This window comes from Hemitrygon akajei, chromosome 7, assembly GCF_048418815.1.
Source record: "Hemitrygon akajei chromosome 7, sHemAka1.3, whole genome shotgun sequence".
Classification (NCBI taxonomy): domain Eukaryota; kingdom Metazoa; phylum Chordata; class Chondrichthyes; order Myliobatiformes; family Dasyatidae; genus Hemitrygon; species Hemitrygon akajei.
The window spans coordinates 23,436,464-23,460,730 of record NC_133130.1 but is presented as its reverse complement, the minus strand read 5'-3'; the positions used below and the strand labels follow the sequence as shown (position 1 = coordinate 23,460,730).

The 24,267-nt window shown below is 44.4% G+C and overlaps 1 protein-coding gene across 1 annotated transcript in view; it reads left to right on the top strand.

Moving 5' to 3' along the window:
* Positions 1 to 7,097: 7,097 nt before the first annotated feature.
* riox1 (ribosomal oxygenase 1) overlaps positions 7,098 to 24,267 on the top strand; it is a 93,423-nt gene continuing 76,253 nt past the window's right edge. Inside the window, exons 1-2 of the mRNA XM_073050506.1 lie at positions 7,098 to 7,206; positions 16,168 to 16,518. Of these exons, the coding sequence (XP_072906607.1) occupies positions 7,135 to 7,206; positions 16,168 to 16,518 (423 nt within the window). The 5' untranslated portion in view covers positions 7,098 to 7,134. The remainder of the gene's footprint in view (positions 7,207 to 16,167; positions 16,519 to 24,267) is intronic.

Sequence of the window (24,267 nt, the reverse complement as noted above, 5' to 3'; positions counted from 1 at the left end):
GAGTCAGTGATGGTCACAACCGTAAGACAGAGGAGCAAGTTAGGCCATGTGGTCCACTGAGTCTGTTTCACCATGCAATCATGACTGATTATTTTCTGCATCATTCTCTTGCCTTCTCACCGTAATCCTTAACCACCCTGGTTTCACACTCGACTAAGACTTGTGGCACGATAATGTAGCTGTTAGTGTAACGCTATTACAGCAGTAGCGATGCAGGGTCAGTTCCGCCACTGTCTGGAAGGAATTTGCATGTTCTATTGTGACTGTGCAGGTTTCCTCCGGGTGCTGCAGTTTCGTCCCACACTCCAAAGCTGTGTGGGTTAGTAGGACAATTGGTCACCTGGGTGTAATTGGGCTGGAAGGGCCTGCCACTCTAAAATAAATAGCTCTGTCGCTACCTCGCACAGTCTCAGGGATTCACAGCCGAGCGAGTGATCTTTGAAGTATGAGCTCGCAGCAAAGCCTTGCACATGCCACTGAGTGCTTTTATTCTTCGGCTGTCACTCAGCGTTGAGAAGATTGATTTAGTGGGTGCAGAGGTGGCTGCTGAGCTCCGTGTGGAGACCTTGCACAGGGGGTAGGTCGGTGGGTAATTTGTGAGGTGGTTCACACCATTTGCCGGTTGGGTGCCACTTCTCCCAGCTCTTGATGCATGGACGTGAGCTTCCCAACGACATCCAAAATCCTCCTTGTCCACCTTGAGTGAACGTGGGCCAGAGATCCCCAGCATCAGCGGGGATGTTTTATTTACATTTTGTGGAGTGGAGTTGCCCGTTTCCCTCCCGCATGAACTTCACAAAGTAAGGTCTTGATCCAAAGACAGGAGGGAGGACAACTGAGACTTGGCTCTGCTACATGTCTATCACTGAGATAATGCCTTTCTGATTACCGTAGATTCCGGATTTTAAGCCGCTACTTTTTTCCCACATTTTGAACAGCTTTGAACTCTGCGGCCTTTAATCCAGAGCGGCTAATACGTGATTTTTTTTCATGCCGCCTCGTAAACATTTTGCCTCGTAACAGTAGACCAATAAAATTGATGAGTAGTTCACAGAGGTCCAATGAAATTGTATGATAAATCAAGCGCACTTTCACAATTAAATTATTGTAAATCAGTCATTTGTACTCACCCTCATCAACATGGAAAACACTCGAAGAAAAGCATTGTGCTGCCTTTATGGCAGTTATTTAGTTTATAATATTTTTGCTTAGTAATTCATTTTCTAGTTAAAGTTAGAAGAGTTTTAACTATATTTGTTTTCTGTACTACATCGCGGGATGCTATGACGTCACACCCAGTTTCGCCGCGTCTTGTGGGATACCAGTTTGCGATAAACGGGAAGGAGGGGGCGAGCGGCGGAGCGAAAACGCTGCTTTTAAGTTAAAGGCGATCAATAACTTTTCCTGGTAGGCTGCAGTATATATATTTTTTACCAGTCTTTAGGAGATATTGGAATGTTGTTCAGTAAAAAAGTATACGCAACGTATATTTAAAAGTAGCCGCGTTACGGGCACGGTTCGAAAAAAAGCATTTGCAATATGTATTTGTTTTTGTTACCATATGGATTTAATTAAAAGTTAAAAAATCCTCACGTGTAATATCTTTCTGTGTAAATATCTCATATTACAACGTGGGACACCTGCGGCCGAAAATCCGGTGCGGCCTAAAATCCGGTGCGGCCTTTACAATTAAAAAATTGATTTTATTTCTAAAATTAGAGCCAGCGGCTTTTAATCAGGTGCGCTCTGTAGTCCGGAATCTACGGTATCTGTTTTAGAGATGCTTCTTAAGGGCAATACTACAGAAGACAACTTCCATTGGTTTCAATAACCATCACTGTGTAGTTGTAGTCCCTAATTGGAAATCCTTGGATCAGAGAATTCAGCCTTGCAGCTTTTAGTCGTCCAGAAACGTCACGATGTCTGTGCCACAAAAACCATCAGCTGTTGTTCACTCTCACGTTAGAATCAGAATCAACATCAGGTTTATTATCACTGATATGCTGTGAAATGTGCTTATTTTCTGCAAGATGTAAAATTACAATAAGTTACAATAAATAAACAGACAAATAAATAAATACATAAATAAATAGTGTACAAGAGGAGTAGCAAGACAGTCTTCATGAAGCATTCAGAAATCTGATGGTTAAGGGTAAAAAGCTGCCCCTGAATTGTTGAGTATGGGTCTTCAGGCTCATGTACCTCTTTCCCAATGGTAGCAGAGCAAAGAGGCCATGTCCCAAAGGTGAGAGGGTCCTTATGACGGATGCCAGCTGCTTGACGCACTGCGTCTTGCAGATGTCCTCAAAGAAGGGGTAGGTGAGTCCAGAATGGAGCTGGCTGGGCCCCTTTTGATCCTGTACATTGGTTGCATCACAGACTGGTACAGAAGTTCCAGTCAGAACGCTCTCCACTGTACATCTATAGAAATCTATAGGATGTTTTGGTGACATACAAAATCTCAAGCTCCTAACGAAGTAGAGCACCAGATGTGCCTTCATCATGATACAATGTGTTAGACCCAGAACAGGTCCTTGGAGATGGTGAAACCCAGGGATTTAAAGTTGCTCACCCTTTCCTCCACAGATCCCTCAGTGAGCTAATATGTTTTCACACAAATTCCCCTTCCTACTGTCCATAATCAGATTCAGAATCAGAATCAACTTTATTAACGTCAAATTTCTCAACATATGTCAATGATAATAAACCTGATTCTGATTAACAGCAGCCTGATGAAGGTATTGCTGTCGTCCACGTGGTTCAAGGCAGAGTGGAAAGCCAGTGAGATTGCATCCACTTAGGGCTTCTTGTGGTGGAGACAAATTACAGCGGGTCCAGGTCCTTGGTTAGACAGTAGTTAATTCTAACCATGACTAACCTCTCAAAGAACTTCATTGTGGTACATGTGTGTGCTACCAGATAATGATGAGGAGATTTAATAGAGGTATATAAAATTATGAGGGGTATGGATAGGGGAAATGCAAGCAGACTTTTCTGACTGAGGTTGGGTGGGAAAAGAACCAGAGGTCATGGGTTAAGGGTGAACGGTGAGAAGTTTAAGGGGAACAGGTTGGGAAGCTTCTTCACTCAGAGGGTCGTGAAAGTCTGGAATGAGCTGCCAGTACAAGTGGTATATGCAAGCTCAATTTCAATGTTTAGAAGTTTGGATAGGGACATGAATGGTAGGGGTATGGAGGGCTATGGTCCCAGAGCAGGTCAATGGGAGTAGGCAGTTTAAATGGTTTTAGCATGGATTAGATGGGTCAAAGGGCCTGTTTCTGTAACGTACTCTATGAGGCAGCTCACCATGCTCTTCTTGGGCGCTGGTATGACTGATGCTTTGGTGAAGCAGGAGGAAGTGTTTGACTGCAATAGTGAGAGATTCAAATAATAACGAGGCAGTCTACAAAGAAGTCATCACCTTGACACAGTGGTGTCAAGAAAACAACTTCTCCCCTCAATGCCGCAAAAACAAAGGAATTGGTTGTGGACTACAGGAGGAATGGAGATGAGCTAACCCCCAATGACATCAATGAAAATGGGGTTGAGAGGGTGAACAGCTTTAAGTTCCTCAGCATACACATCACCGAGGATCTCACGTGGTCTGTACACACTGGCTGTGTGGTGAAAAAGGCACAACAGCACCTCTTTCACCTCAGACGGTTGAACAAGTTTGGTGATGGCCCCCAGATCCCAAGAACCTTCTACAGAGGCATCCTGACTGGCTGCATCACTGCCTGGTATGGGAACTGTACTTCCCTCAATCGCAGGTCTCTGCAGAGAGTGGTGCAGACAGTCCAGCGCATCTGTAGATGTGAACTTCCCACTATTCAGGACATTTACAAAGACAGGTGTGTAAAAAGGGCCCGTAGGATCACTGGGAACCGGAGTCATCCCAACCACAATCTATTCCAGCTGCTAGGGGAAGCGGTACCGCAGCATAAAAGCCAGGACCAACAGGCTCCGGGACAGCTTCTTCCACCAGGCCATCAGACTGATTAACTCACGTTGACGCAACTGTGTTTCCATGTTTAATTGACTGTCCTGTTGTACATATATATTACTATAAATTGCACATTGCACATTTAGATAGAGATGTAACATTAAAACCTTTACTCCTCATGTATATGGAGGATGTAAATAATAAAGTCAATTCAATTAAGATGACCTTGAACCCTGCAATCTGTTGGTTGGCACTAGTTTTCAGTAGCCAGTCAGGCGTTGGGGCCTGACATTGTGTAGGCTGTTCTGAAACGAGCTTTCAAGGCAGAGGTCACAGGGTCACTGGATGCCGTGGGGATTCACATAGGTGTGGTCTAATCTTTCTTACAAATTGGCAACAGAAAGCATTGAGCTCACTGGGGAGTGAAGCACCACTGCTGTTCATGTTGTTAGGCTTCAGCAAGAAATAGCACGCTAACCCTGCCACCTCTGTCATGCATCTGATGAGTCTCCAACTTTTATAACAGTTTTTTAAGGGTTTTTTTAAAACCTTATTCAGCAATACAGCCTAGAAAAGGCCCTTCCGGCCTACCCCAGCAACCCCTGACAAACCCAATTAACCCTACCCTAATCACGGGGCAATTTACAATTAGCAATTAACTTACCCTTTGGACTGTGGAAGGAAACTGGAGGATCCAGAGAAAATCCACACATTCCACAGGGAAGACTTACAGAGCCTCCTTACAGAACCGAAATCTGAACTTCCGAACACTCCGAGCTGACTGCTACACTACCGTGGCCCCAATTTATCGTAGAGCTCTGGATCACTACTTTGAATGCCACAGATCTAGCCCTCAGCAAACTGCGAATCTTCTGGCTCATCCAGGGGTTCTGGATCGGGAAAACTGGGAATGTCCTCAAAGGCACACACCCATTAGCGCAGGTCTCAGTGGAGTTGATGAAGTCCGTGGCAGATTTATTCAGATCTGAAGGTGGACCACTGAGTAATGGCCAGTCCACCAGTTCAAAGCAGTCCTGCAAATGCTCCTGCACTGCCCTGGACTTGCCTGTGGATTGAGCAGTGGTGGCCTGCAGAGCGGTCCGACTGCAGGTGTTTCCTGCAGTGTCGAGCAGACTAAAGTATGAACACCCAATTCAGCTTTCAGAATCCCACTATCTACACTTTTTGATTTTTGACTCAATGCAACACTTTCTCAGTTATTGCCATGAAATAGTTACTTTTGCTCATTTTTCTTGGCATTGCCACCCCTCTCCCCAATCCCCCTCATGATCATCCAATATTACTCAAACCCCCTGAGGCACAGGCTCTGGTCAGGGAACCTGAGCCCCAGACAAAGCCTGCCTCTCACTCCTCTGCCTACGTATCTGAGTCCCATCATCCCCAGCCCAGACCGTTGCCCAATTTCCCATGCAACCTTTCCACTACTAAGCTCCACCAATTCCCATCTTCCCAGACCAAATGAAGGCGCAGGTCCAACTGTATTTTTTTATTTATTGAGAAACATCACAGAGTAGGACCTTCCAGTCCTTCGAGCTGTGGCACCCAGGAATATCAGATTTAATCCTGGCCTAATCATGTGACAATTTACAATGACCAATTAACCTACCAACCGGGCCGACTTTGGACTGTGGGAGGAAACTGGAGCACCCGGAGGAAACCTACGTGGTCATGGGGAGAACATACAAACTCCTTTAAGACAGTGGCGAGAATTGAACCTGAGTTTCTGGCACTGTAAAGTGTTGTGCTAACCACTACACCTACCATGTTCTTTTTATTTTAAAAAAACATTTACAATAAATGTAAATACAAAGGAAGAACATGATGTAATGTTCTTTACATTCTTGGTGTTGTCCCATTTATACACTTAGTGTGGCTGTGGTTCAGAATCAGAATTAGATTTATTATCACTGACATGTCCTGAAGAAGGGTCTCAGCCTAAAATGTCAACTGTTTATTCATCTCCATAGATGCTGTCTAACCTGCTGACTTCCTCATTTTGTATGTGTTGACATGAAATTTGTTGCTTTGTGTCAGCAGAATAGTGCAAAGGCAGAAACATTTATAAATTACAAATATAATGAAATAGCACAAAAGCAAATAGCAAGGTAAAAGAAGAAAAGGATAGTAGCGATAACATGTCTTTTCTATTAAGCACAATAGCCGTTCATGTGGTCCTCCAGGGTGATAACACCCTTTCGTTATCCTGGCTGTACGAGTCTGCTGAGACACAAGCCTGTGAAACGTACAGTCAATCCAAAAGCCCCCTTCTTCAGACCTCCATTTGGTGAAGGAGATGGGGGGGGGGGGGGGCGGAGATTTCCCCAAATGTCTGCCACGTCAAAGGAGCTGGATCAGCTCCCTTTCCCTCTTCACCAACACTCGGCCACCTGCAGGTCCAGATGTTGTTGACCTGTCTGTCCCTGGTTTGAGGTCAACTGAGGAGTCCGCTGGTCGGCTTGACCTTCCAACACACGTTATTACTGTGACCACTGGAGCGCATACAGCATATCAGGTGGGATATTATTTATTCAGCTCCATCTTGGGCACTAGCCTACAAAGTAACCAGGACATCTTCAGGGAGCGGTGTCTCAGAAAGGCAGCGTCCATTATTAGGGACCTCCAGCACCCAGGGCATGCCCTTTTCTCATTGTTACTGTCAGGTAGGAGATACAGAAGCCTGAAGGCACACACTCAGTGATTCAGGAACAGCTTCTTCCCCTCTGCCATTCGAATCCTAAATGGGCATTGAAGCTTTGGACACTACCTCACTTTTTTAATATACAGTTTTTCTGTTTTTGCACGTTTTTTAAATCTATTCAATATATGTAATTGATTTACTTGTTTATTTATTATTATGTTTTTTTATTATTGTTTTTCTCTGCTAGATTATGTATTGCATTGAACTGCTGCTGCTAAATTAACAAATTTCACGTCACATGCCGGTGATAATAAACCTGATTCTGATATTTTACATTTCCTTTATTCTGTTGATTAGCTCACTATTTAAGAGGAGTCCCTACAAAAACCTTTGTTGGAGTTAGCAAAGTTCATTAGGATTTCTGGCGTTTCATTCATAAAGTCAACCCTCCCGGGTGTGGGCGGAGCCACAGGAGAGCGTGCTCCAATTGGCGGAACCGCCCAGAGGTACGTCATGACGCAGGCGTGGAGCGATGGCGGAGCCTCGTGTGTCGGCGTTCTCTGTGTACCAGGCGGTGATGATGGACAGGGAGCTTCCCGGTCAGGTCAGTCACCGGGGCCGGGACATGTCGGGCGATAGGCGGCTACCGGAATTCCGGTGGCGGCAGGGAACAGAACCGCCTGAGGAAGCCCCCGGGAAGAAGCATTCTTTGCCGGACACCCTGTTCCAGACCAGGCCGCTCCACGGTCAACACCACTCCACAAAAAGCCCCTCACCTCCCGTAGTCAGCCCCAAATACTCCGTCAAACACCCCTCTAGAAAGCAGCCCCCTTCCTTCACAGACTGGTTTCCACCTCAGACATCAGACAGTACCCCTTCAGCTCGTCCAGAGTCTTCTCCAATGTAGAGGTAAACATCCCTGTCTCCACATAACTGTTTATTTATAGGCAAAGTTTGGAATAAGATCTTCAAGCCCCCTCCCCCCCCCCGGAGAAGCACCCGTGGTTTAACCCTAGTCTAATTATAGGACAATTTACTATCACCAACTAACCTATAAACCTCCATGTCTTTGAACTGTGGGAGGAAATCAGAGCACCCAGAGGAAACCCTCACATTCTGCAGGGAGGATGTACAAGCTCCTTACAGATGAGGCCTGAGATGTAATGGAAACACACTAACCGCTGCACTACCGTGGGAGCTCCCCACTGGTCATCCTGCCACCAAGTAACAGCCCCTCTCCAGGAAACTGCTTTCCCCCCTCCACCCAATGATTACCCTTCTCATTCCTTCCCCACACGTTCACATCTGTCCCAAGGATCACGACACATTCACCCCAGTGAATCCCCATGTATTCAGCACACATTCCTCAACAAGTTTTATCCCACCTCACACTTCCCCACCATATTCACCTCCACCTTGAACTTCACGTTAACTCACGTACCCGTCCCTGGTTATCTACCTCCTTTTCTCAGTCTCGTTTGTCTTTATCCTGTCCATATGGCACCATACTCCTCTCCTCCCCGTTACCCGAGCCCTGGTCCCTTCTGGTCTCGGGGTTTTGGCATGCTTCAGACAAACAGACTTGCGTATTCTGGTATGGCTGGAAAAGGTATTATAGCCAAAAGAATATTGTAGTTAGTGAACTCAGCTGTTGGTTTTCACAGTAGTATAATTGCATGGCACAATTCTGTCAGAAGTGAGCCTGTTGTTTGATCTACTGGAATACAAAATGTTGAAATGCATCACCATGTTTAAGCATCCTGAAATTGTAGTGAAAATCTTTTTTTTAAAAAAACTAAACTTTTAAGTCAAGTTTTGTAAAGGCACCTTGGTTCATAATTCATTTCAGGTGATTGGTTTTGGTGGAAACACATTTAACAAGGGTCCAAGCTGATGTTTCTAATGGTGCTTACAGTTGAATCAGTCATTTGGGGGTTGTCTCAGGTATTTCACACAGTGTTCATGGTTGACGTGAGGGAGGCCCCGTTGGTCAGGGTTGACCATGGATGTTGTGTCCTGGCTGTCTAGATACACAAGCCAGGGCAGTACAATATTGAGAGCAAGCTGTTGCCCATGTAGTAAGCTCCCCCTCTCCACGCATCTGATGAACCTAAAGGGACGGCAGAGTTTGGTACCAGCAGCGTCAAAGAGTTGCCTGTCAGCATTGAACTCAATGTAGGACTGCCTTAGGGGCTTCAGCTCCCAGATTTTTTCCCTCAGGGTTTACTCCTGAAGTCTTCCCTGTGAGTGGGTATAAACACAAGGCAGCGGAGGTTTGAGATCAGAGTTTTCCTTCTGGATGAGCTGCCAACCACACCTAACAAGCCCCATCTGCCCGAAGCGACTGATTTTAAGGTGCCAGTAGCCTGCTTTTGTCCCTTCTGTCAGTAGAAATGGTTCCGCCAGGCTGATTAGCTAAGCCACTCGTGAAGCCCAGGAGCTGGACTTGGTTGCCAGAGGCTATTTGAGACGCACACCATTGGGAGTATTTGATAGGTAGTGGGTGCTTGTCCCCATTGCCAACCCCAGCTATAACAACCTTAAGGAACCTTGGTGTGAGTCTGGAGATATTACTAGTGACTAGAATTAATTTAATTTTGTTCTAGATAAATTTAAAACCAGTGTTTTGGGCCTCATTAGATCAGACCATAAGAGAATTAGGCTGTTCAGCCCATCGTGTCTGCTCTGTCATTTCAAAATGGCTGATCCAATTCCCTCTGGACCCCATTTTCCTACTTTCTTCCCATAATCTTTCACACCCAGACTAACTGAGAACTGATCAATCTCTACCTTAAATAAATACACTCAACGACCTGGCTTCCATAGCAGCCCGAGGCAACGAATTCCACAGATTCACCACCCTCTGGCTAAAGAAATTTCTCCTCATCTCTGTTCTAAATGGTCTGCCTTCTATTCTGAGGCTGTGTGCGATCAATGGGAGACTCACCTACTGCACCGCTGCTACCTTGGAAACAGCGTCTGAGGCGAGGGAGAAGGGCTGGCGCACTGGAGGGGTTGAGACAGCGTGCTAATTGGCTGCCACTCCCTAGCATACTCCTGGCTAACGTTCAGTCCAGCTGTGCGAACTGAGAGCCAGAATCTCCTACCGGGGGAAACAAAGGAATGCAATGTTTTGTGCTGCGGCTGACGGAGGGGATACCGGATCATGCCATTGAGACCTCTCGGTTCTCCCTTTTCCAGGCAAACAGGTGTAAAAACCTCTCTGGGAAGAGTAAAGAAAGTGGGGATATGCTTCATGGTCAATAATGCTTGGTGTGACCCCCCCCCCCCCCGGGAACGTTGCATGCCCTCATATCCTTTTGTTCCCTGAATCTGGAGTGCCTGGTGCTGCTGGGTAGACCTTTCTGGCTGCCTAGGGAGTTCATAGCTGTGTATATCCTGCTGCAGGCTGATACTGACCTGGCTCTCAAGGAACTGTACGAGACCATTAGCACCCTGGAGACTGTACACCCAGAGGCTGCTTTCATCGGCCTCAGTGGTTTTATGATAGTGTCGCTGACTAAACTCTCTCCGAGGTTTGCCAACACATCCAGGTGAGCACACGGGGAGATAGCATGGTCAACCGCTGCTGCTCTCCCTTCCGCAATGCTTACAAAGTGCTCCTCTGCCCTCCCATTTGGAAAATCAGATCACTTCTCTGTTTTGCTGTTGCCAAAGTACAGGCAGAAGCTGAAGCAAGAGGCGGCCATAGTTAAAACCAATCAGCCTCCACGCTTCAGGATCGCTTTGATGACATTGACCGGAATGTCTTCCATGATGAGGATGCCTCCGAGTTCACGGAAGGGGTCAAACACGAGTTTCATCCGGAAGTGCATCGAGGATGTTGTCCCCCCAGAAATCGGTCAGGGTCTTTCCAAACCAGAAACCCTGGATCAACAGTTCTGAACATTTCCGTTCGAGCGGCACTTACTGCATGAATCAAAGCTTACACTGCCAGTAATCAGCAAAGTCTCAAGAAATGCAGCTATGATCTGCGCGACGTCATCACGGCAGTGAAACAACAACACAGAGACGAGATTCAAACTCAACTTTCCACAAACAACACACACAGCTTATGGCAAGTTCCGCACACCATCACAGACTTCGAGGCTAAATGCAGTGAAGTTTTCTACATCGATGCCTCTCTTCCAGACAAGCTAAATCTTTTTTATGCTCGATTCGATGTCGCCATTACTGAGCCCCTGAGGAGATCTGCAGATGATGTGACCGGCAGCTTGGTCATCTCTGAGGCCGAAGTACACCGGTGTTTCCAACAGGTGGACAATTGCAAGGCTGCACAGCATCCCAGGGCGGGCACAACTGGCAGGTGTATTTACAGACATTTTTAATCTTCTCTCTCTCAGTGTAGAGTGCCCTCCAGCTTCAGAACATCAACCATTGTCCCAGTACCTCAAAAGACCAAGGTAACACGTCTGAACGACTGGCGTCTTGTCACACTCACCTCAATCATAAGCAAATGCTTTGAGAGGCTGGTCAAGGATTACATCTGCAGCATGCTGCCACCCACACTGGACCCCCTCCAATTCGCCTACCGACGCAGTCGATCAACAGACGACACAATAGCCACAGCTCTTCACACCATCCTTACACATCTGGAGAAGAGGGATGCTTATGTGAGAATGCTGTTCTTGGACTACAGTTCAGCATTCAACACCATAATTCCATCCAGGCTCGACAAGAAGCTCAGAGACCTCAACCTTGACCCTGCCTTGTGTAGCTGGATTCTGGACTTTCTGTCAGATTGCTGGCAAGTGGTAAGAGTGGGCTCCCTCACCTCTACCCCTCTGACCCTTAGCACAGGTGCCCCTCAGGGCTGTGTCCTAAAGCACCCTCCTTTACTCTCTGTAAACCCACGACTGTGTCACTACCCACAGCTCCAATCTGCTAATTAACTTTACCAACAACACTACACTGATTGGCCTAATCTCAAATAATATTGAGGCAGCCTACAGAGAAGTCATCACCCTGACACAGTGGTGTCAAGAAAACAACCTCTCCCTCAATGTCTCTAAAACAAAGGAGCTGGTTGTAGACTACAGGAGGAGTGGAGACAGGCTAACCCCTGGACCTCAGTGGATCTGGAGTTGAGAGGGTGAACAGCTTTAAGTTCCTCAGCTTAAGCAACACTGAGGAGCTCACGTGGTCTGTACATTCCAGCTGTGTGGTGAAAAAGGCACAACAGCACCTCTTTCACCATAGACAGTTGAAGGTTTGGTGTGGCCCCCCCAAATTCTAAGAACTTTCTATAGGGGGACAATTGAGAGCGTCCTGACTGGCTGGATCACGGCCTGGTATGGGAACTGTACTTCCCTCAATTGCAGGACCCTGCAGAGAGTGGTGCGGACAGCCCAGTGCATCTGTGGATATGAACTTGGCACTATTCGGGTTATTTACAAAGACAAGTGTGTAAAGGGCTGAAGGATCATTGGAGACCCAAGTCACCCCAACCACAAACTGTTCCAACTGCTGCCATCTGGGAAACAATACCACAGTATTGAAGCCAGGACCAACAGGCTCTGGGACAGCTTTTTCCTCCAGGCCATCAGATTGCTCAATTCATGCTGACGCAACTGTATTTCTATGTTATATTGACTATCCTGTTGTGCATAATATTTATTATAAATTACTATAAATTGCACATTTAGACAGAGACCTCACTTAAAGATTTTTACTCCTCATGTATATGAAGGATGTAAGTAATAAATTCAATTCAATTCATACTATGGTTCAGTCAAGGTCACTGATCCCAGAAATGAATTCAAATTATTTGATTACAGGTTTCCTCCGCTATTTGAAGTTAGAGCGTTCCTATGAAATGGTTCATAAGCCGGAAAGTGAACGTTCGAAAAACGGGGGACACCTGTATCTGGTGTTAATAAGGCAGCACATTGTTTGTAATATTTCAATTCAGTGTAATAATTATGTATCGTGATGTGCAGTGATCAGGATTGGGAGCTATGACTGATCTTCTCAATATAATGTGCAGATCTAAGTGGCTTGCTTGCTGCCGCCACTATTCAGTTAAGTAAGTTCAGGCTGGCTTTCCTTTATGAACCAACCTTTCTAGAGTTTGCATTGAACTCCAAACCTTTGTGCAAATCTACAAGGAGAGCTGCCGTAAGAAAGCATCGTGCATCATCAAGGATCCAAACCTTCCAGGCCATGCTATCTTCTTGCTGCTGCTATTGGGAAGAAGGTACAGGAGCTTTAGGTCCCACACCACCAGGTTCAGGAACAGTTATTCCTCCTCAACCATCAGGCTTCTGAACCAGTGTGAATAACTTCCCTTTTTAACTCTGAACTGATTCCATAACCTATATGGACTCACTTCCAAGGACTCTGCAACTCATGCTCTCAGTATTAAATATTTACTTATTTATGTATTATTTTTCACATAGTTCATCTTCTCTTGCACGTTGGTTGTTTGCCAGTGTTTGTGTGTGGCTTTTCATTGATTCTATTGTACACGCCGACGCAACGGTAGCGTGTGACGTCATCAGCTCCGCTGTTGCTAGGCTTCAGACACAGCACCCTGAGGCACTGGTGATAATTACAGGGGACTTCAACCATGTGACTTTGGACAAGACACTACCTGCTTTCTCCCAGTACGTGGATTGCTACACCAGGGGTAATAGGACTATTGACCTACTGTATGCAAACGTAGAGGAGGCATATAGTGCATCCCCACTGCCTTCATTGGGGAAAGCTGATCACAACCTGGTTTTGTTACAGCCCCGATATAAATCAATTGTGATGAGGCATCCCACTACCACACGCTCGTTTAGGAAGTGGACTCCTGAAGCTGAACAGGCCCTGAGAGACTGCTTCGGTACTACTAACTGGGATGTACTGCAAGGGGGGCTCTGTGGGGGCGTTGAGGAGGTCACTGAATGCACAACGGACTATATTAACTTTTGTGTGGATGCAGTTGTCCCTGTTAGAACTGTTCGCTGCTATCCCAATAATAAGCCCTGGATCACTAGTCACATCAAAGGCCTCCTAAACCAGAAGAAGAGGGCCTTTAAAGATGGTGATCGGATGGAGCTTAAAAGAGTTCAGAAGGAACTCAGAGTACAGATAAGGGGGGCAAAGGATCAGTATAGGAGGAAGCTAGAACAAAAGCTGCAGAAAAAAAGCATGAAGGAGGTGTGGGATGGGATGAAGATCATCACCGGATGCGGTGCAAAGCGGGGGGCGAACATAAGTGGAGATGTGGAGAAAGCGAACCAGCTGAACAACTTCTTCAACAGGTTCGACAGCTCAATCTCATCCTCACCGCAGAAATCCACACCAGGCTTACTTCCCTCACAGGAAAATAGCCACTCACAGGAGACCTTGCCCACGCCCAGGATTACGGCTGCACAGGTGGAAGGTCAACTGAGGAAGATCTGTACCAGCAAGGCGGCTGGACCGGATGGAGTTTCCCCACGATTACTGAGGGCCTGTGCGTTTGAGCTGGGAGAACCACTACAGCGCATCTTCAACATGAGCCTGGAGCAGAGAAGAGTACCCAGACAGTGGAAAACATCCTGTATTGTCCCGGTACCGAAGAAACCACAACCAAAGGAGTTGAATGACTTCAGACCTGTTGCCTTGACGTCGCACGTTATGAAGCCCATGGAGCGGCTGATAATACAGAATCTGAGGCCACAAACCAGGCATGCCCAGGATCCTCTTCAGTTTGCATATAAGGAGAAGGTGGGAGTGGAGGATGCTATCACGTATTTGCTGCACAAATCACTCTCTCACCTAGAGGGGGTCAGTTGTGCTGTGAGGATTACATTCCTTGACTTCTCTAGTGCCTTTAACACCATCCAGCCCAAGATCTTAAGGCACAAACTAACGGAGATGGGAGTAGACTCTCACATGGTGGATTGGATAGTGGACTACTTGACAGATAGACCTCAGTATGTGCGGTTGGGAGACTGTAGGTCTGACACGGTGGTCAGCAGCACAGGGGCGCCGCAGGGAACCGTATTCTCTCCGGTCCTGTTCACCCTGTACACATCAGACTTCCAATATAACTCGGAGTCCTGCCATGTGCAGAAGTTCGCTGATGACACGGCCATAGTGGGATGTGTCAGGAATGGACAGGAGGAGGAGTATAGGAAACTGATACAGGACTTTGTGATATGGTGCAACTCAAACTACCTGCGTCTCAATATCACCAAGACCAAGGAGATGGTGGTGGACTTTAGGAGATCTAGGCCTCATATGGAGCCAGTGATCATTAATGGAGAATGTGTGGAGCAGGTTAAGACCTACAAGTATCTGGGAGTACAGTTAGACGAGAAGCTAGACTGGACTGCCAACACAGATGCCTTGTGCAGGAAGACACAGAGTCGACTGTACTTCCTAAGAAGGTTGGCGTCATTCAATGTCTGTAGTGAGATGCTGAAGATGTTCTATAGGTCAGTTGTGGAGAGCGCCCTCTTCTTTGTGGTGGCGTGTTGGGGAGGAAGCATTAAGAAGAGGGACGCCTCACGTCTTAATAAGCTGGTAAGGAAGGCGGGCTCTGTCGTGGGCAAAGTACTGGAGAGTTTAACATCGGTAGCTGAGCGAAGGGCGCTGAGTAGGCTACGGTCAATTATGGATAACTCTGAACATCCTCCATATAGCACCATCCAGAGACAGAGAAGCAGTTTCAGCGACAGGTTACTATCGATGCAATGCTCCTCAGACAGGATGAAGAGGTCAATACTCCCCAATGCCATTAGGCTTTACAATTCTACCGCCAGGACTTAAGAACTTTTTAAAAGCTATTATTAATGCTTTTTGAGATAGTGATTTAGATGCATATCATATTTTTTTACTGAGTTAAGTATTGTATGTAATTAGTTTTGCTACAACAAGTGTATGGGACATTGGAAAAAAAGTTGAATTTCCCCATGGGGATGAATAAAGTATCTATCTATCTATCTATCTATCTATTTCTTTGTTCTACTGTGAATGCCTGGAAGAAAATGAATTTCAGGATAGCATGTGGTGACATATACGGGCTTTGATAGTAAATTTATTTTGAACTTTATGTGGATTAAGTTCTACAAGTCACCACTCTGACTAGTTTGTCAGCTGATCTACACCCACTGTATCATCAGTCAACTATCTTAACTATCTACAATTCCACCAGCATTCATGTCAAGAGCTGACTTAGTTGTCAGACCACAAACATTTTCATCCATGTCATTTGGCCTATTGAATTTGCTGATTTCTGAGCATTCCCACCCATTTATTTTGTTGTAACCCATCCTGTCGTGCCTATGAGTTCCACCATGAATCTTCTATCACCCACCTATATTTGGGGTAATTTGAAGGCATATTTTGGTGAGATACTGCATTAGATGTTGTATGTGGTTTCTCAGAATGTCTTAGTCATAGTAGTCACCTATTCCTGCTCTATTACAAACTCTATTAAAAGCAAAAGCATGGAACCAAATCAGTGCGGACCTCTACTTTGGTAATAACTTTATATTGAACTGTGAAACAGTGATGTAACTGTTTCTGATTTTCTGCTGATTTACTAATGAACAACCTTCTATTGCAGATGAACGGAATTTCAGCAACACGTCAAAAACAAAAGAATTGCTCACGTTTGTCTAGGAAGCGCATGTTGATTAAGAGGAAACGAAAATACTTGAAGGTTAAAATGATGTCGTCAACAGACATCCATGCAATTGTGAGTGATGCTACTTTACAAAGGGACACACACTGCACTGAGACAGAGCTCACAGGCCACGGTGCTAAAAGAAAACTCAACAGTGAGAGGATGAATAAGCATAAAAGAATGAAGTCAAAGTCTAGGAAAGCTGCTGCAACTATCAACAACCTGTCAAACCATTCAAAAGGAATGAGTACACCAGAGTCCATGTTGGAGTTTCCTGGGGAACCGTCCAAGGTGGGTCTTTCTCAACTTGTTCACTCCTTTTCCTGGTTTAAAACTCATTGACTGAAATTTGCTTGTACACATACAAACTGAAGAGTTATTGTTTCATAACAATAACCTATATCTGTTGAAATTCAGTTACAAACGTAACAGAATATGGTCTCAATGGGAGGTCAAACCACTAAACAGTGAAATAATTTTGCAATTTATATTTATTTATTTATTGAGCTGCTGTGTACAATAGGTCTTTCCAGCCCTTCAGTCTGCGCCACCTAGCAACCCATCTACTTAATCCTAGACTAATCACGGGGCAATTTACAATGACCCATTAACCTATCAACTGATACGCCTTTGGACCTATGCAGTCACAGGGAGAATATACAAACCCTTTACAGACAGCGGTGGGAAGTGAACCTGGGTCAGTGGTACTGTAAAGCGTTGTACCATGCTGCCCCAAAGGGGTACTTGGAGTGAAAGACAATTTTGGTAAAACCTCAGTTGCGGGAACCCTGTCCTCTCCCCGTTGACTTCTTAGAAATTTCCAAATTGCATAAACAGAGATCTTTGTAACCCAATAACCCCCTCAGGCAAATAACTAAAAATGTGCTCTGTTCTGTTCTAAAGTATTAACAGACATTAATACACATTAACAAACATTGAAAATGTTCAAATAGCTCGAAGGAAATGATATTGGCTAAAAAACTACTTCCATTGAATGTACTTCAAGCATTGATCTGCTTTGAAATCACACTGTTCAGCTGTGTAAACAAAGACCACAGGGAGCCACTTGAACCAAGCTATCGGGAAACAAATCATATTTGTACAGATAATGATTGGTTCTGCAAAATGTACATGTATATTCATATCTTTGTTCAAAAAATAGGAGATGGTGCTTGGCCTAGCCTCAGCAGTACAGAAGTATTTGACTTGTTGAAGGCTCTATGAGCCACATGGCCAGTCCCTTGTATTTAACACTCACGGTACAGAGAAAGGCAAATACAACGGCAGTAATGAAGTTGGACTTAAGATAGTTCTTAGTCCAAAAAAGTCATCTTTATCTTAAAAAAAGGTTGGACCCACTAAGTTTTAGCTGCCACTCTTTCCATTTAAAATGTAAACATAAAATTATGTTGCAGGTTATTCTACATCTGCTGTTACATTTTTCACTGGCTAAGTCTGCAGTGGTGTTCGGTGTTGGCTTAGTGTCTGGAGCAGGGGTTCCCATCCTGGGGTCCTCAGACCCCTTGCTTAGTAGTATTGGTCCATGGCATAAAATTGTGGGAACCGCTGATCTGGAGAATGTTGAAATCCACAGTAGAGGGGCATAATAGTGAATTATGTACATTCAGAAATGTAGATTGATAAGAATACATTGTAAAGGTGGGAAAAGTCTTAACTAGGCAGAGGAAATCATACAAAGTATAAAAGGTTGTAATTCTTTTGAGTTTTATTCTGTTAGGTTTGTTTCCCTACTTAAAGAGATGATAAGGTTCAGAGATACAAACTATTTTCAACAACATGTCATTTTCTACAGATGGGATTTCATGCTGACTAGTGTGAGGTGTTGCACTTTGAGAGGGCAAACCAGGGTAGGTGAGTGGTAGAACAGGGACCTTTGAGAATACAGATCCATAGTCCCTTGAAAGTTGCATCACATAAGGTCATAAAGAAAGCTCATGTTGAAATATTTTAAGACCTTTATGGCCTAACTTAAAGTATCGTGTGCCATTCTGGTCACCTACCTACACGACGGAAAAGCATCAATAAGAATGAAAAAGTGCAGAGAAAGCGTAAGTTGCTAGAACTTGAGAACCCGAGTTGTGGGGATGGATCGAATAGGTTAGGACTTTATTCCCTGGACAATAAAAGAATGACGGGAGATTTGACAGAGGTATATAAAATTATCAGAGGTATAAATAAGGCAAATGCAAGCAGGTTTTTTCCACTGGGGCTGGGTGAGGCTACAATCTCTTTCAGGGAAAGAGTGAAAGGTGAAAAGTTTAAGGGGAACATAAGTGTAAAATTCACTCAGAAGGACATGAGAGCGGGCAGCGAGCTGCCATTGGAAGTGGTGGATGCGGGGTCAATTTCAACATTGAAGAGATGTTTGGATGAGTACAGGTTAGGAAGGTTATGGAGAGCTATGGCCCAGGACTAGGCGATTAATAGTTTGGCACAAACTAGATGGGCCAAAGGGCCTGTTCTGGTGCTGTAGTGCACTGTGGTCCCTGTATTTTGAACTATGTATGGTTGTTATGGGCAGTTAATGCTCTTCATGTGCTGTTCCTTAGATATAAATATTAAATGCATTCCTGTATTATATTAATCTTGTAGACTATTTCAGGCAGTCTTACCTGTTCAGTCTTCTGTGGTTAAAATGCAATTATCTTGGTGACTTAATCCCCTGTCACTTTTGTCCAGTTACTGTTTGGGCTAATGAGGATAGATTACATCAGGAGCCACCATATGAAAGCAGAAAGTAATGAATTTAATTAAAAAATAACAGAACAAGATAGCTGAGAGTCCCATATCTGGTGCAGGATAATACCAGGGAATATGAATGAAGTGAAAACGATCTACTGAAGCACCTCAAGCTTATAAAAATTTATAGGAATAACTTTAACAGCTATTAACTGATATTGATACAGTAATGCAAAAAAAGCCATCTGCAAATGGCTGACAAAATCAATAGGGCCACAGTCGTATGACAGTTTAACTACCCAATCCTTACTTAGACCAAAACATTATAAAAGTTGCATGGTATCCAGAATTCTTAATATTTTTGTGTTCCACAGAACCTTCCTGTGTAACTGGTCCCGTAAGTTCTAGAAAATTAAAGAGCTGATTTGCTTAAAACCTGAAACAACAAAATAGAGAAAATACAGACAGCATTTATAGACAATAGGTGCAGAAGTAGACCATTCAGCCCTTCGAGCCTGCACCGCCATTCTGAGATCATGGCTGATCATCTACTATCAATACCCGGTTCCTGCCTTGTCCCCATATCCCTTGATTCCCCTATCCATAAGATACCTATCTAGCTCCTTCTTGAAAGCATCCAGAGAACTGGCCTCCACTGCCTTCCGAGGAAGTTCATTCCAGACCCCCACAACTCTCTGGGAGAAGAAGTTTTTCCTTAACTCTGTCCTAAATGACCTACCCCTTATTCTCAAACCATGCCCTCTGGTACTGGACTCTCCCAGCATCTGGAACATATTTCCTGCCTCTATCTTGTCCAATCCCTTAATAATCTTATATGTTGCAATCAGATCCCCTCTCAATCTCCTTAATTCCAGCGTGTGTGGAGGGGAAGAGGCTAATGTTAAAGTCAATGGCCTTTCACTGTAGAAACATAGAAAACCTACAGCACAATACAGGCCCTTCGGCCCACAAAGTTGTGCCAAACATGTCCCTACCTTAGAAATTACTAGGCTTACCTATAGCCCTCTATTTTACTAAGCTCCATGTACCTATCTAAAAGCCTCTTAAAAGACCCTATCGTATCTGCCTCTACCACCATTGCCAGCATCCCATTCCATGCACTCACCGCTCTCTGAGTAAAAAACTTACCCCTGTTATCTCCTCTGTATCTACTCCCCTGCACCTTAAACCTGAGTCCTCTTGTGGCAACCATTTCAGCCCTGGGAAAAAACCTCTGACTATCCACACGATCAATGCCTCTTATCATCTTGTATACCTCTATCAGATCATCTGTCATCCTCCTTCGCTCCAAGGAGAAAAGGCCGAGTTCACTCAACCTATTCTCATAAGGCATGCTCCCCAATCCAGGCAACGTCCTTGTAAATTTCCTCTGCACCCTTTCTATGGCTTCCATATCTTCCTGTAGTGAAGCGACCAGAACTGAGCACAGTACTCCAAGTGGGGTCTGATCAGGGTCCTATGTAGCTGCAACATTACCTCTCGGCTCCTAAATTCAATTCCACGATTGATGAAGGCCAATACACCATACGCCTTCTTAACCACAGAGTCAACCTGTGCAGCTGCTTTGAGTGTTCTATGGACTCGGACCCCAAGATCCCTCTGAACCTCCACACTGGCAAGAGTCTTAGCATTAATACAAAATTCTGCCATCATATTTGACCTACCAAAATGAACCACTTCACACTTATCTGGGTGGAACTCCATCTGCCACTTCTCAGCCCAGTTTTGTATCCTATCAATGTCCCGCTGTAACCTCTGACAGCCCTCCACACTATCCACAACACATCCAACCTTTGTGTCATCAGCAATCCCAGTTTATAAGACCATAAGATACAGGAGCAAAATTAGGCCATTTAGCCCATCGATTATGCTCTGCCATTTCATCATGGCTGTTCCATTTTCCTCTCAGCCCCAATCTCCTGCCTTCACCCTGTATCCCTTCATGCCCTGACTAATCAAGAATCTGTCAACCTCTGCCTTAAATATACATACAAACTTGTCCTCCACAGCTGCCTGTTGCAAAGAATTGCATAAATTCACCACTCTCTGACTGAAGAAATTCCTTCTAATCTCCATACTAAAAGTATGCTCCTCTATTCTGAGGCTGTGTCCTCTGGTCTTAGACTCTCCCACCATAGGAAACATATTCTCCACATCCATTCCATCAAAGGTTTCAATGAAATCATTCTTCTGAATTCTAGCGAATACAGGCCCAAAGTCATCAAACGCTCTTCATATTACAGGTTTCCCCCCGCTATCCGAAGGTAGAGCGTTCCTATGAAACCTTTTGTAAGTTGAAATGGCATAAAGCGAAGAAGCAATTACCATTAATTTATATGGGAAAAAATTTTGAGCGTTCCCAGACCCAAAAAATAACCTACCAAATCATACCGAATCGCACATAAAACCTAAAATAACAGTAACATATAGTAAAAGGAGGAATGATATGATAAATACACAGCCTATATTAAGTAGAAATATTGTATGTACGGTGTAGTTTCACGTATCAAAATCAGGAAGACGGCGAGCCAAAATCTGTTTGGAGAAAAAATCAGCACGTACACGCATGCGCAAACAACTGTCCGCACAAGGCTTCACGGTCATGGTAGTCTTTCTTGGGGTACACACACGTATAAAGCAGGCGTCATTTTTTCGTAAAGGTGAAAATCCTCTTTGTTTAGCGAAAACAGGTACTAATGTAGGTCTTTTGTAACAGCGAGCTGTCGTAAAGTGGATGTATGAAAAACGGGGGCCACCTGTACAAGCCACTCAATCCTGGAATCATTTTCGTGAGCCTCCTTTGAACCATCTCCAGTTTCAGCACATCCTTTCTAAGATAAAGGCCTAAACCTGCTCACAATGCTTTATGGTGTTTCAATATTACATCTTTGCTTTTATATTCTAGTCCTCTTGAAATGAAAGCTAACATTGAATTTGCATTCCTCAGCACTCAAAGTCGCTTTTAATCCCAAGTCCCTCAGCACCTGTTTTTTTATATTTTCTCTCCAATTTGAAAACACTCAACACTTTCATTTCTTCTACCAACACTGTATTCCATTTGTCATTTCTTTGCCCATTCTCCTAATCTGCCTCAAAACTACCTGCCCCTCCACCTACCTTCATATTGTCTGCAAACTTTGCAACAAAGCCACCAATTCCATCATCCAAATCATTGACATATAACGTAAAAAGAATTGCTCCTAGCGCAGGTCCGTGTGGAACACCACTAGTCACCAGCAGCCAGAAAAGGCTCACTTTATTACCACTCTGCCTCCTGCCAATCAGCCACTGCTTTATCCATGCTAGAACCTTCCCTGTAAAACCATGCTTGTTAAGCAGCCTCACGTGTGGCACCTTGTCAAAGGTCTTCTGAAAATACAAGTGCACAACCTCAACCGATTCTCATTTGTTTATCCTTCTTGTTATTTAGAAACATAGAAAAGATAGAAAACCTACAGCACAATACAGGCCCTTCAGCCCGCTAAGCTGTGCTGAACATGTCCTTACCTGAGAAATTACCAGGGGTTACCCATAGCCCTCTATTTTTCTAAGCTCCATGTACCTGTCCAGGAGTTTCTTAAAAGGCCCTATCGTATCCACCTCCACCCCTGTCACCGGCAGCCCATTCCACGCATCTTGGGATTCAAGTGCAATCCGTCCATTCTTCAAAGAATTCCAACAGATTTGTCAGGCAAGGTTTTCCCTTGCTGATTATGGCCCATTTTACATGAAGGACAAAAGTGTCGTAAAGGGGTTGCGAAGGAGAATAAATCAGCCATAATCAAATGGTGGAACAGACTTGATGGGCCAAATGGCCTAATTCTTATCCTATGCCTTAAGGTCTATTAGAGACGAGTGAACTGCAGGAAACAGAAGATATGGGTATTTCTGAATGAACGTTTTGTTTCTGTTCTCAAGAGATAGATGAGACAGCTACTGAAGATTGTGAAATATTTAAGTATGATGTACTTGGAGAGGGAAGCAGCGTAGCATCTTTAAAAGTGGATAAATTGCCATGCCTGCATAAAATATACATTAGAGCAGTACTGATTTAAATGTACCTGTCACTGTACTTGAAAAATGGAAGGTTCTGGAGTTGTTAGTAAGACATGAAAGCTCATCAGGTTGTTTTGCTGGTGAGCAGATGGGCAGATTATCAGGCACGATTCACATTGATAGTATGATTCATAATTTGGAATTAGTTTAATTACAAGGAGTCGGTGTGGATTTATGAAGTGTGGGATGTCCCTGACAAGTATTTGCAGTGTTTGATGAGAATTAATGTGGTTAACACGGAATTTAGCAAGGCGTTTGATAAGGTCCCACCTGGCAGGGTGAGTTCAAGTCCACTGAATGCAAGGGAAAGTGATGATAGCACAGATAGATATCCCTTGGTCCATCATCCCCATGCCAACCACCACATACCTGTCTACCTTAATCCCACTTCCAAGCACCGAGCTTGTCACCCACTCTGCTCTGGTGATCCAAGTGCGTTTTAAATGGTGTGAGATTACCTGCCTCATGCGGTGTGTGTTCCTAATTGAAACCACCCTTTAGTTGAAAATACTCTTCCTCATATTCACTCTAAACCTTTTACCCTTCACCTTAAACCTATGCCATTTGGTTTTAGACACCTCCACCAAACAAAAATAGATTTCTTCCGATCTACCCCATCTACCTCTCTCAACTTTGTAGATCTCTATCAGTTCCTCTGTCAGCCTTCCTCCTCTGCTTGAAGGTTAACAGATTCATTCTGTCCTCAACTGAAGCCTTGCTTCCCAGGCAACGTCCTGGAGAATCTCATCTGCTTCCTCTCCAGTGCAATCATGCCTGTCCAACAAACAGCAATAGGAAACAAAGAGTAATATTAGTCACAGGCTGTTTGCAGTGTGGTCTTGGGTGCTGTCATCTTTCATGGTATGTTTTAATAATTTCAGCTTAAAGTTTGTGAGTTATATTTAATGAGCCTGATGCAAACAAATGCTCAACTTCCTTATCTGACCAAGGAGAGAGTCGGCTGATGTGTACGTGGATTTGCAGAAAGGCCTTTGACAAGGTGCCTTGCAGAGGCTGTTTAACAAGCTAAGAGCGCATGGTATCACTGAAAAGATTCTAGCAGGATGCAAAGAGTGGGAATAAAGTGAGCCTTTTGTAAGGAGACAAATCTCAAAGTTTGTATATATACTCTGATAATAAATGTACTTTGAACTTTTAAATAAAGACAAGCGGGTTTCATATAGGCAGTCATGATAGGCCTGTTTTTCTGTTTACAACTCCATGATAGTAAATTCTGTGACTAAAATATTAAGAACAAAAGAG